This window comes from Ovis canadensis, chromosome 17, assembly GCF_042477335.2.
Source record: "Ovis canadensis isolate MfBH-ARS-UI-01 breed Bighorn chromosome 17, ARS-UI_OviCan_v2, whole genome shotgun sequence".
NCBI classification, from domain to species: Eukaryota; Metazoa; Chordata; class Mammalia; order Artiodactyla; family Bovidae; genus Ovis; species Ovis canadensis.
In genome coordinates this window covers 62,092,956-62,105,851 of record NC_091261.1, presented here as the reverse complement: position 1 = coordinate 62,105,851, position 12,896 = coordinate 62,092,956, and the positions used below count along the sequence as shown (strand labels likewise).

General features: G+C 46.2%; 1 protein-coding gene across 6 annotated transcripts in view; it reads left to right on the top strand.

Annotated features, from left to right (window-relative positions):
* ZNF664 (zinc finger protein 664) overlaps positions 1–11,766 on the top strand; it is a 36,080-nt gene extending 24,314 nt beyond the window's left edge. For 5 of the 6 annotated variants that reach the window (XM_069557669.1, XM_069557667.1, XM_069557668.1 and 2 more), the window contains 2 exons: positions 7,737–7,797; positions 7,905–9,472. In XM_069557669.1, the coding sequence (XP_069413770.1) occupies positions 8,410–9,273 (864 nt within the window). In that variant the 5' untranslated portion in view covers positions 7,737–7,797; positions 7,905–8,409 and the 3' untranslated portion in view covers positions 9,274–9,472. Of the gene's footprint in view, positions 1–7,736; positions 7,798–7,904 lie in introns of all 6 variants that reach the window. The other variant, XR_011249926.1, reaches the window with a different exon arrangement.
* The last annotated feature ends 1,130 nt before the right edge of the window (positions 11,767–12,896 follow it).

The following is a 12,896-nucleotide window of genomic DNA, read 5'->3' as shown; positions in this document are numbered from 1 at the left end:
GGCTGGAGCTTCTTCATAGTCTTGGCCCGCTAGAGGGTATGCAGTCTTAAGACTCGCTAGCAGATGATTTCCTGGCAGGGTTTGTGGTAATCTGGGGGGACATTAAAGTCACGGCTGCTGTGGAAAGGGACGTGGTGGGGACAGGTGAGTGAAGGTGTATACGCTCCACAGTAGGCCAGCTTTGTCTCAGTCCTGCAACGAGGAGCCTTGCTCCCTCACTGACCAGGCTCTGGGGACAGATTCCTATGGCATCGGAGGCCATGTGGACATGGCAGAAGCTACATGTAAGTTAGAAAGCCTCCCCTCCTGTTTCCAGACAGAACATTATTGCCTATTGCTCCCCACTCCCCTTCGATTTCAAATCCTAGAGTTTTATCCTAAGAAAGCACCCTTTCCCATCACACAGGAAACCATAATCTGGTAGAGCTAAGAGAGGGGCAGAGTTGCCCACCACCCCGCCCTTCTGCCTCCCATGTGCTGCTAGGGCTGGTCATCCTGGCTATCTCTAGACACTTGCCCTTCCCCAGGGTGAGTTCCTCCAAAAGGGTTCCTCCTTTTGGTTTCAGTTTAAAAGTAGAGTTTACTGGACGTCTTCCTTTTGATGTGAAGCCAGTTGGGATGCCCCTCAGGCGTGCAGCTGTGTCCCCAGGGCCTTGCTCAGCCACAGCACCACTTGCACAGCACTGAGCCCGTTGCCTCCCCTGCTAGACTGTCTGCCACACAAAGGCAGAAGCCACGGCTGTGTTGTTCATCACAGGATCTTCCAGAGGGCAGCCCACTGCCCAGCAAGTACTGGGGGCTGAGTGTTTGTGGAACGTGTGCGTGCACTCTCGCACAGGCTGATCCTGCATCTGAGTTCACTTTCCAGGACTGTTGGCATTAGGGACACCTTTCTTCTGGGCCTGTTTCTGGGTGGGCTGGATTCTCTGAGTATCACTTAGGTCTCAAACACTCAACAGCATGGCATGAACCAATATGTGTTAGGGCAACTGGAAACACTGGGATCTTCCTGTAAAACACTTCCTAGTAATTAAGAGACTGGGAGTTGATTGGGATTCTTTCACCCTGACTAGTCTGAGGCTTCCTCATCTGAGCTACAGCCCTTTGATAGTCTCTGAGAACCTTCTCCAGGCCCTGGGACACAAGTGCCTGCTCTGCACGTGGGGAGGAGACGAGTCACATGGCTGGTGCAGCCCACTGCCATTGGTAGTAGGAGCCTTGGTTGACGCTGGAGGCATCGGAATGTCTTCCTTCCAATTCTTTTTTTATTCATTTTTATCTTTTCCAGGAAGGATGCCCTTGTCCCTCTGAATGTCAGAACCAAAAGCCCATATCGTCTGACAGGTCTGGTTCTGGATAGGAAGTTAGTTTGATCTCTGTTGACGTAGCTTTGACTGGGCTATTAGAGCCGGCTACTGTAGAGTGGGGTTATCTACACTTAATGCGCGATAGGAGCCACAGGATGTAGACAGACACGGCGCACCATGGCAGCTGGCTTGCTGTGGGGTCTGAGGGCGAGGCTGCTGTCTGCCACCGCCTTGACGGGTGTGCATGGCTTTCTCTCCTGCTCAGTCAGGGGCTTGGTCTTGATTTCACAGCCAGCCTGTGCGGAGTGTGTCTAGGTCCAAGTCAGTGTTCTGGAGCATCCACTCGTCTCCTTTCCCAGCCTGTGCCTCTCTGTGGGGGAGCTGGCTGTCCTCTGGACACGGCCACACTGGTGCCTCCCACTGGCCCAGTACTGGGCCCTGGGGGGTGCTGACTCTCAAGTGTCCCACTCACTCCCTCTTGTCCCCAGCCCCTGCCTTGTGGCGCCTGAGTCCTTCTGTAACTACTGGATTGTTTTAACAAGAAATCCATGAAAAATGAGTTCACTGATTTTTCCTATGTAGAATCGTATTTTGGGGACAGCTGTGTAAAAGACATATGAAAGGCACACACAGAAGTATGTTTAAATAATCCTGTTTCAAAGTCCACATCCAGTCTTCCCTCCCCAGCACAGCCTCATGAGCTTCTTCCCAGGGCAGAGGGACTGTTATCTTTGAGTTTTTCAACAAATTCAGGCTGAAATTTAGAGAGAAAATCAGTGTCCCCACTCTGTACCTGCCTCTTGACCTTTGCCCCCTGCAGGTAGGACCAGAGTGGGCTCCTCTCCCACCCTGGAGCCCACTAACCATTGTCAGCAAAACTCCAAGAGAAATGACAGACCCTGTGCCTCCTTCCCCGGCCCAAGCCTGATGCCATAGGAAACAAGCGTGCTGCCTGCAAGGAAGGTCAGGGCCACTGCGGTAGACACTGGGCCTCACCCCACTGTCCAGCAGCAGGGCCGCCTCCTGGTCACAGTGCCGGTTGAACTGTGTCTAGACTTCGGAGCACATGGCCCAATCAGCCCTCCAAGGGCAACAGCCCCGTCCTCCTGGCCCGTTAATCCTGTGTCTCCGTCTCCAGGTGACCCTTATCCTGTGCCAGGGCCCAGACCTTTTGTTCTTTCAGGACATAGTTTCTTTGTATTTAGGGCTCATCTGTTTTTTAACTTCCTTGCATTTCAGCCGCAGTTGTTTGTTCACCTAGATCCCTTACTTTTAAGTGGCCTAGGGACAGGTGTTGATGAGGTGGTGTTGGTGTCACATAGTTGACATGAGGCAGATCTGATGGACAGACCTCAGGGAGAGAAGAAACTCCTTTTAATGAAAGGTGGGGTTTGGGGCAGTTGGGCTACTTAAAACCCTTTTCCTCTCATTTCTGCACCTTTCTTATTTGAAAAGGTCTCCTCACATGCAGGTTGAAGGCACGGACTTGCTGATGGTGCCTCGAAGTCTCGTGGAGAGTCGGGACATGGCCTGTGGTGGTGCCTGGCGACCTCAGCTGCAAGCCCACTTCCTCCTCGGGTCTCCCAGGTGGCCCCCAGTCATACACACTGTCCCCGTGAAAGCCCTTATGGGACACTGGATAGGAAACATGCTTCGAGGGAGAGATTCATGGGAGCATCGTGCCCTTGCGGCGTGTAGAATTCTGTGATTCCTCCCTGCTCTCTTGGTCTGCCGTCTGTGAAGAGGCAGTGAGACAGGTGCTGTTTTAGGAAAGGCTGTGGTGGGGATCCTTGATGCCTGTTTGTCCTTCTCTTGTTGGTCACATGGCAAGTCTGGAGATTCTTTGCCTGGCCTTTTACCTGCAGAATATGGTTTGCGCTCAGTGCATTGAGACTTATAGCTGTGCCCAGGCCTTTTACCTGGAAGGCATGGCAGTACCCGATTTCCCTGCTTAGAGGCACTCTGGTGGAAGGTCACGTCCGACGACTGCAGGAGTTTTACGTTACCAGCAGAGCCAGTCTCTCTGAGGCCAGTCTGGATGGATGCCCTGACTCTGGCCGCTGCCTCTCCAAGGGAGGGGCCCCAGGGGAATCACGGCATCTCGGTTGAGGAGCTGCTGAGGGAAGGAGGAACCGAGTGCAGCACTGCTCCCCGCGTCCCTTGCTCATCCCCAGCAGCCTCCCTCCGCTCTCCAGAGACGTCTGCAGTGCACCCACACTCACGCTCTCAGGATGGACTGCTGAGGTCACAGCCACTGGAGGGCTGCATCTGCTTGGTTCACGTGTACCTCTGTGCAGTGTTCCAGGTTTGGCGGTCAGTTTGTTATTGCGAGAGGAGAAGGCAAAGAATGTTTCCCAGTATTAGCCAGTTTTGTTATCATGAAAAAGGACAGACATACACAAAGGAAGAGATCGACTGTCTTATTCATTATTTATCTGTCACCTAGATTCGACAGTTACAACAGTTCTCCCGCATTTGCTTTGTCTGTTATTTTTATTTAGCCCAAGCATTTTAAGATGTATCTCAGACATCATTTCATTGTTACAAGCCTCAGTATACATCTCTAAAAATACAGACATTGGTTCACACAACTGCAAAGGCATCATCATACCACGTACAGTGAGCCCAGTTCCTTGTGTAATCTGATACCTAGTCCCTAATGAGCATCTCCCTAGTTGTCCCGTTTTAGCAGCTGGCTTATTTGAATCAAATTCCTAAGAAGGTAGGTCCTCAAGTTACATTTGATTGTTATATCTCAGGTGTCTTTAATCTAGAGCAGCTCCCACCTCAACTTTTTTTGTGTTGTTTTTTTTTTTTTTTTTGGCTGTGGCATGTAGCATATGGGATCTTAGTTCTCTGATCAGGGGTCAAACCCAAGCCCCCTGCATTGGAAGTGCAGAGTCTTAACCGCTAGACCATCAGGGAAGTCCGCCCTCCCCTCCAACCTTTTCCACACCATTTACTTGTTGCAGAAATGGGCAGTTGTCCTGTGGACTGGCTCACATTTTGTTATTTTTCTGCTTGTATCCCTAGCCTGCTGTGGGATAGCAGCAGGTGATTGCTGCTATCCTGGTAGCAACTACCTGGATAGTTCCCTATCCATCCTGGTAGTTCCCGAGCCGTCCCTCCTAGTTCTCTCAAATAAAAAGGAGTCCAGGAGGCGTGTTTGGCAAGAATGTTTCAGGTGACGCTGTGTGGTTCCTGTGACATCAGGCCAGGAGGCAGGGGGTGTACTTGCTCCTCTTGGAGTATGTTGACATGATAAGGGGATCCAGGGTTGATAGTGGGATCCTCAAAAGTATAAGAAGTTCTTGATCAGTCTTTAATCTGAGGTTTTTGCCCATTTCTTGCCATGGTCTGAATCATTCATTTCGTTACAGTTGCACATTTACTAGCTGGCTTGTTGCATTCTCTTGAAAGAGTTTATAGAGGAAGACATTCTTTCCTTTTAATTGCCAAGTTTCAAAAAAGGTAAAAGTTGGTATTCTGTAACTTTCAGTTTAGTCTAGTGCCTTGAGTCTGTCTCTCTGTCTCTGTCTGTCCCTCTTTCTCTCTCCATGCCTCCCCACCCCTTGTCGTCACTGTGAATTCAGGGATTTTGTATATTTGGTGTGTTTCAATGGATCACATTCATCATTCCTTCTGACGCTCAGTTGTCCCAGTTTTGGCCAATGGGAGTCTATTCATAAGTTGGCATCTGTGTTCTTTGGCATGACTCCTCACATTCTGGCGTAACAAGGTGTCCCAAGGCTCACTGTGTAAAGTGCTGCTCTGGCCTTGAGACCAGCCACTCTGCAAAGATCCCTGTGCCATTTGGTGGAGAAGGTTCCATAAGAGAAGGGACCACTGCTGTTGGTTATCATTGTTTACAGGCCTTTTTGGTGGATACCCTGAAAAAAAAAAGAGGAAGGGAAACATGAATTCAAACAGATATTTCTAAATCAAATTTTACATTATAAGATTTTTTTTCTTAATTTTGATTTTATGTCAGTATCTCACTTCTTTCACTTTGAATCTTGGTTCCCAACAACATTACCATAATGAGTTATTTGCATTATCCTACTTTATGAACATACATTTGTTATAAGTCAGTTAAACTATGAAAGAAGTTTAAGTTCTTTGCAGCTTTATTTATCAACAGAACTTCCCTCCAAGTATGGACATTCAATCTCTTGTACTTAAAAGTTTTTTGTGGATAACAGGAAAGTTAAGGTTCATTTTCTTCAGTTTGTTTTAAAATTTTAGGAACTGCTTTTCTTGTTTATTTAATTTCATTTTTTGAATATATAAACATATGTTTCCAAAGCCAAAACAACATAATGTTACATTCAGAGAAATTTTACTTCATCCTTTTCTTCTTCTTCCTGTTTAAATTCATTTTGTATTAAACAAAAACAGACTTTCAGATGTAGAAAACAAACTTAAATGTTACCAAGCAGGATAAGTGGAGGAGATAAAATAGGCATTTGGGATTAACATATGCATGCTACTACATATAAAATAGAAAACAGCAAGGACCTACTCAACTCAAGCACAAGGAGCTATACTCAATATCTTGCAATAACCACAATCTGGAAAGGGATATATATCTAAATGTCTAACAGAATCACTTGTTGTACACCTGGAACTAACAGAACATTGTAAATTATACTTCAATAAAAAGTTCGTTTTGTATTATCTTTCTCCATGTTTACTTTTATACATCACATAAAGATAAATGTAAATAATTCACATTCCCCGCCTTTTTTGCACAAAAGTTAGCAGGTTGGATATATTAATCTGTGCCTTGTTTTGTTTTTCCTAGATAGTATTATCTGGGCCTGGAGAAGGGAATGGCAACCCACTCCAGTATTCTTGCCTGTAGAATCCCATGGACAGAGGAGCCTGGCAGGCTACAGTCCATGGGGTCACAAGAGTTGGACACGACTTAGCAACTAAACCACCAGCACCAGCCCCTGGGCTTACTAGTGTCAGTACATCATGCTCGTCCCCATTCTTCCCTCGTTTTGATGGCTGAGCAGTAGTTCCCTGTAAGGAAGCCCCATAGTTGGTTTAAGCCCTCCCCAGTGGGTGGGCCTTGGGCTGCCTGCAGTTTTGCTGTGACAGGTACCGCATGAGTGAATAAACTGGCCATCTCCTATTTTGCCAGTATATCTTGGGATAGATAGATGCATATATAATTTTTCACACACTGATTATATTTTCTTTTGCTGAAACCTTGGTTGTTTAGATGAATTACCTTATTCTGACACTTCCATCTGGAAACAGTTCTGTTTATTTTGCTTTTTTTTTTCTTTTTTGGGCCATGCCACTTGGCATGTAGGATCTTTGTTCCCCGACCAGGGATTGAACCTGCATCCCTTGCATTGGAAGCTTGGAATCGTAACTGCTGGACCACCGGGGAGGTCCCCTTATTTTGTGATTTTAATGTTAAAGAAACCTCAAGCCCTTGTGTACCCTGTCTTTGTATTGAGCATAGTATTGAGAATGTTATTCTAAGATCTGTTTATTTCATTAACTAAGTAACTGAAGTATCACTTGCTGAGCATAATACAGGACATGAAAATGTAGCTAAGGCATCCTAAACCTCAGAAGATTTCAGATTGAGTACTTGGGGATTTTCTTCTGTGTCTATTTGGTGTATATTTTGTCCCATGTTGGTTATCAAAAGTCTGGTAATAAGGCAGTGGAAAATATACCTTTACCTGCTGTACCAGAATGAAGCAGGACATATCTGCGGGAGAGAGGAGATGTCATTAAGTACCCTGTGGATGCATCCAGTAGGTATCCATTGAACACCTGCTTGGCCAGAATGTAAGTGAGCAACATACTAAGTTCCTCCCTCCTGGTGTTTACTTTCTAGCACAGGAGACAGAACAAAAAGCAAGGAACAATTAGATAATTACAAGTTCACTGTACTCTGAAGGAATCAAATAAGAGACTTAAATAGAGTCTTAGCCAGGAGCCTTCTTGAGGAAGAGGAGAGAGAGGCAGCTGACACACCCAGCCGTGTGTGAAGTTGGAACAGGTGGGGGCAGGGCCATGCAGGACCTTGGGTTTTAGGTTAAGAATTGGGATTCTAAGAACATCAGGAAACCATTGGGACAGTTAAGCGAGGGAATGACTCTTGATGCTGACATGTCATATATTTACTTTCTCTGGATTGGAGGACTCCTCAGTATTGTGTTTCAGCTCCAGAAGCAGCAGCATTGTTCCTTCTGAGGTTCCAAGTGGAGGGAGTTTTCCTTATTGCTCCTTTGTGTAGACAGCTGCTTCTCATACTCACATGTAGGTCTTCTGAGGATTTCTTCTCTTTTTCAATAATATTAGCCCTTGGTGTTGCTTAGATAATTACAGTCAGTGGTTGTAATTGGATTATGTGTGTGGACTGTGAATGGGAGCATGATATCTACATATTCTCTTCTTTAGACCTGCAAATCCAAGAGATACATCTCTGGAAGAGAGAGCTCCTTCCTCAAGATCACAGAAGGTCTGTGTCACCACTGTCTTGCTTATTGGAAATTAATTATAGAATCCATGGCAATTTTCTGGACGAGAAAGGCATTTTCAGTGTATGTGTTTACGTTTCTGTTACAGGAGACCACCAGAGCAACAGCTGTGCAGGGAGACCTCACAAGGAAGGGTTGACACGCCTGGACCCACGGTGCTTGCTTCCTGGGAGGCTCCTGTCTGATGCGAAGGAAGCAGGATGTCATAGTGCCTCTGCAAGGGGAGGCTCCCGGGGACCGAGGCCAGCACGCAGGACCGCGCCCTCGGCTGCAGGGGACACTGGGCAGGCCTTTCCCTGCAAGTGAGACGAACGAGATTATTCTGCAAGAGGAAGATTCCAGGGGCTTAAAAGCACAAAGGTTTGCACCCTGGCAGCCTCTTGGAATGTTGACAGCTCAGGATCTAAAAGAAAGTGCTGTGTTAATGAGTTCCAGAGTTGATGTGGATATACATGTCACTTTATAACCAGTAATAATAGTGAGGAACACTATGCAGGAAGAAACCTTCCATAGAAAGACAGGCAGGGAAAAGCTTAGGCCGACCTCAGACCTCCCACATAGAGCCAGCTTGAGATAAACGCCACCATGGCCAAATGAGAGACTCTGAGACAGCCGCCTGTAACTGTAGTCTTTGTAAGGAAATCTCTAAATCACGATACCAAATAGGAACCATGATCTACAAGTGCCCCATGTGCAGGGAGTTTTTCTCTGAGAGAGCAGATCTTTTTATGCATCAGAAAATTCACACTGCTGAGAAGCCCCATAAATGTGACAAGTGTGACAAGGGTTTCTTTCATATATCAGAACTTCATATTCATTGGCGAGACCACACAGGAGAGAAGGTCTATAAATGTGACGATTGCGGTAAGGATTTCAGTACTACGACCAAACTTAACAGACATAAGAAAATCCACACAGTGGAGAAGCCCTATAAGTGTTACGAGTGTGGCAAAGCCTTCAATTGGAGCTCACACCTGCAGATTCACATGAGAGTTCATACAGGTGAGAAACCCTATGTCTGTAGTGAGTGTGGAAGGGGCTTTAGCAATAGTTCAAACCTCTGCATGCATCAGAGAGTGCACACCGGAGAGAAGCCCTTTAAATGTGAAGAGTGTGGGAAGGCCTTCAGGCACACTTCCAGCCTCTGCATGCATCAGAGAGTCCACACAGGAGAGAAGCCCTATAAATGCTATGAGTGTGGGAAGGCCTTCAGCCAGAGCTCCAGCCTCTGCATCCATCAGAGAGTGCACACCGGGGAGAAGCCCTATAGGTGCTGTGGGTGTGGGAAGGCCTTCAGCCAGAGCTCCAGCCTCTGCATCCATCAGAGAGTGCACACAGGGGAAAAACCTTTTAAGTGCGATGAGTGTGGGAAGGCCTTCAGTCAGAGCACCAGCCTCTGCATCCACCAGAGAGTGCACACAAAGGAGAGAAACCATCTCAAAATATCAGTTATATAAAGTGTTTTGCTAAGAGTTAAAAAAAAATTCTTAAAACCCATAAGTGCCACTAGGAAGGAAAAACCCTGTAAATACCTACATTGATCCAAGAAATTTTTACAGCAGGACCCAGCAGAACATTGTTTTCCAGGAGGCATGTGTGAGGGTGAGTTTTTGGATTCATGCCAAGTGTGTTGCACAACTTGTGAATCTGGAGCTCCTGTGAGTGTGTGCCCAGGGCAGGCTGTGAGGTCCCAGTCGTGGGTGTGCATTTCCTGGGATTCTGGTGGAATACACAGGAAACCATGGTGGTTGCGCAGCCTCCCAAGTCACCTTCTGTCTACACTTAACCTAAAAGTTAGCCCAGATACTGCCCCATTTCAGGAACTCACGATCTTCCTTCTCTTGATCCCAGGTGAATGCATCTGAAAACGGCCAGCTCCCACCAAGTAGTGTTCTGGCACTTCAGAGGTTACCACTTGGTTTAGCCTCTCCATATCTGTCCATGTATCCCATTGCTTCTGCACTCATTTTACCCGTGTATCCTCCAAATGCCCATAAATATCCACCCCTTCCTAGATGGCATCAAATTTCATTTTAGGTTTTAGGTGACTCATGATGGCCACTTTGCCTATCAGAGAAAATCATTGGCAAGCATACACGCCCTTGAACTTTAATTTTGTGAATTCTGCTAATCACTGTGTCACTATGTTAGACTTAATTTTCTAGTGGCTACATCACATATTTTTAACTTGAATATTTTTTTGTTTTTTTGGGGGGAACAATAGCTGAATGTAAATAGGGAGGAGGAAGTGAGCGGAGTTAGGACTTTTCTCCATCCAGAACTGCCCTCTGGGGCTCCTTTAGTAACACGTGGAGCCACTTTCCTGTAGGAGAAGCGGATGGTAGGAGGCATCCCTAATAATAGTTCTGTTTCTGTAATTTTGGGCAATAATGCGTAGGATTACATATCCGTTCCTTTGTAGGCAGGAAAGTCTCTGTTAACCTCTCCTTTTCTTTCTTCATTCATTGGACAAATATTTATTGAACACCTCCTATGTGCCAGGCACTGTGCCCCTTGCGGGGGATACCACTGAGTAAGACAGACAAGGGCCCTACTCTCGTGGAGTTGACTTCTGGTGGAGGAGACAGATGATAAGCAAGTAAACAAATAATGTAGTGTGAGATAGTGATTTAAGTGCTATGGAGAAAATAACCTAGGGTGGTGATTTAGAGCGGTGGGGGGGTGGGGGTGGGGGGCGGCGGTAGATAGCGGTCAGGGAGGCCTTTGTGCGGGCAAGGGCGGTGCGGGAAGGCTGTGGAGCGCAGGTGCCCAGCTTGCACAGGTGCCCAGCTTTCGCAGGTGGGGGGCCCTGCGGTGTGCAGTGGGCGGAGCAGAAGGCGCTGCCCGGAGGTGAGTGTAGTGAGCAGCGGGGTGGGGGAGATGCTGAACCCTCAGTATCCTGAAGTTTATAGGCCCCCTTTTTTTTTTTGGCTACATTGATATTAAAAACTCATGTGGAGGAACCCCAGGAATGTTTAGAAGACCAAAAGTCCCCAATGACAACAAAAAGCAACTAAGTTTGAACTTTGTTTCTCTCCTCATTCCTGTTTTCGTTGATTTCCCACATGTAGTCGTTTTTGCTCAGGAAGTCTTTGGGGGAAATTAAGGCTTTTTGAAAGCTCTGAACTGGGTGATCAGGTTAGCAGTGTCTGTCCACTGTCTTGAGAGGTTGGAAAATGAACTACCCGAAATAGTCACCGAAATACGAAACAAAGCTTGATTTTCTCTTCATATTTGAATTAATTTCTTCTGTTTGACTGGAAGGGGTTTTTGTATAACTAAAACCTCAGCGCATAAAGGAGATTTAAAAAGGGCACATAACTGAGTGGGTGAAGGTAGAAGATGGGATTTGGTGGGGGGTACATGTGTTAACATCTGGATTTTCATCTGGATAGCTCTGTTAACAAGCCTTTGGGAAGTCACTTCACGTAATTTTCCTCCTTTTTGCGAAGAGAGGGCTGGCTTAGTTATTTGATAAAGCCCCTTCCAGATCTGAATTCCTCGACTACGATTTACTGTAGTGTCTTAACCCTCTTTCATGTCACAGTAGTGTGGAGCATTAGAGAAAAGCCTAGACTTTTAGTTGATAGCGAGCCAGTTGAAATATCACTGATAGAATTTTAGTTTTAGGGAAAATTGGTTTGATTTCTAGCTTTATTACTATTAGGTATGTGAGCTTGGGCAAAATCGCTTAATCTTTGAGTCTAGTTTTCTCACATACAAAATGAGGACATTAGGCTAAATGATTTACGAGTTTCCAGCTAGTCCTAGAGTTCTATATTTCTACATAGTTGAATTATTTTATCATGCTGTTGCTGGGGAATATGACTAACACTTTTGAAGCTACTAATTTTACGTCGAGCTTTAAAGTCCATAATTGTTACCTTTGGAAAATATTATTTGACCTACAGTATGTCCAAATCAATTTAATAAAATCACTTTATAACAGGGTTCTGTGCTTGACATACAGTGGTATGGATTTGGTGGGGATGGGGGTGTCTGTCTGTGTGTGTGTGTGTATGGTGGAGTGGGCTTGTGCATTACGTCTAGGTGACCATATGATATAGTGAAGAGGTTGCTGTTAATACTCGAACATGGACAACAAGCCTAAACGGGGACCATCCCAGTAAACCAAGATGTGAGGACGCCCTGCCCAGGGGACCAGCGGTTGACCAAGGAATCATGAGGTCTTTGGCAGACTGGAGAAAGCCCACCCTCCTGAGAGGATGGCCTGCTTAGTGGTAGCTGTTGGTTTCCATCATGGAAACCAAGCCTCAGGGTCCCACATGGTCTGCTCTTTTAAGGAAGAACCAACAATCCAGATTTTTACTTAAAATTTAATTATTTTTAAAGGTTAGCAATTAATTCACGTTTCCTGTGTGACCCATTTTGGTATTTGTATTAAGGAAATGGCAACCCAGAGGAGCCTGGCGGGCTATCCGTCCACGGGGTTGTAAAGAGCTGGACACGACTGAGCGACTACACAGTTATCTGCATGCTGCCCATAGGCTTCTGTTCCACTTTGCAAGCTCTGCTGTGGCCCTTGATGGCTGTCACCCCCCTCTGCTAAGGCCTGACACCTCTCAGCTAAGTGGTGGCCCAGACCTTAGCCACACTCTGATAGTGGGTCTGGCATCCATCTGCCTCTTGGGGTGAGTCTATGCTCCAGTTCTGGTTGAGGCAGAAGTAATCCAGATAACCCTTTCAGTGTGAGTGGGGTGGGGCAGAGAGGTCACACTTCCACTCACATTCACCCATCAAGTTACTCCTGTGCCTGCTGGGGGTTCAGGTATGAGAGCGAGAAGTCACGGCTCACTTCCCAGTTTCCCAATGCCTTCCCAGGGGCCTTCCAACGCTTGGTTCAGTTATTCCCACAAATTTAAATTATTAAGCAATGTTTTCTGTACAACCTGCTGTTATCCTCAGCAATTTGAAAATAATAAGTGAAAGCAAATATCAGAAGATAGAAAAAATACTCAATGGTGAAATCAAACCCTGAAGAAGAGGTGAGAAAGAGGTTGATACAATCACAGGGCAGGAAGCAGGTTATCAGTATAAGTTGTATTGCCGAGTTGGTACA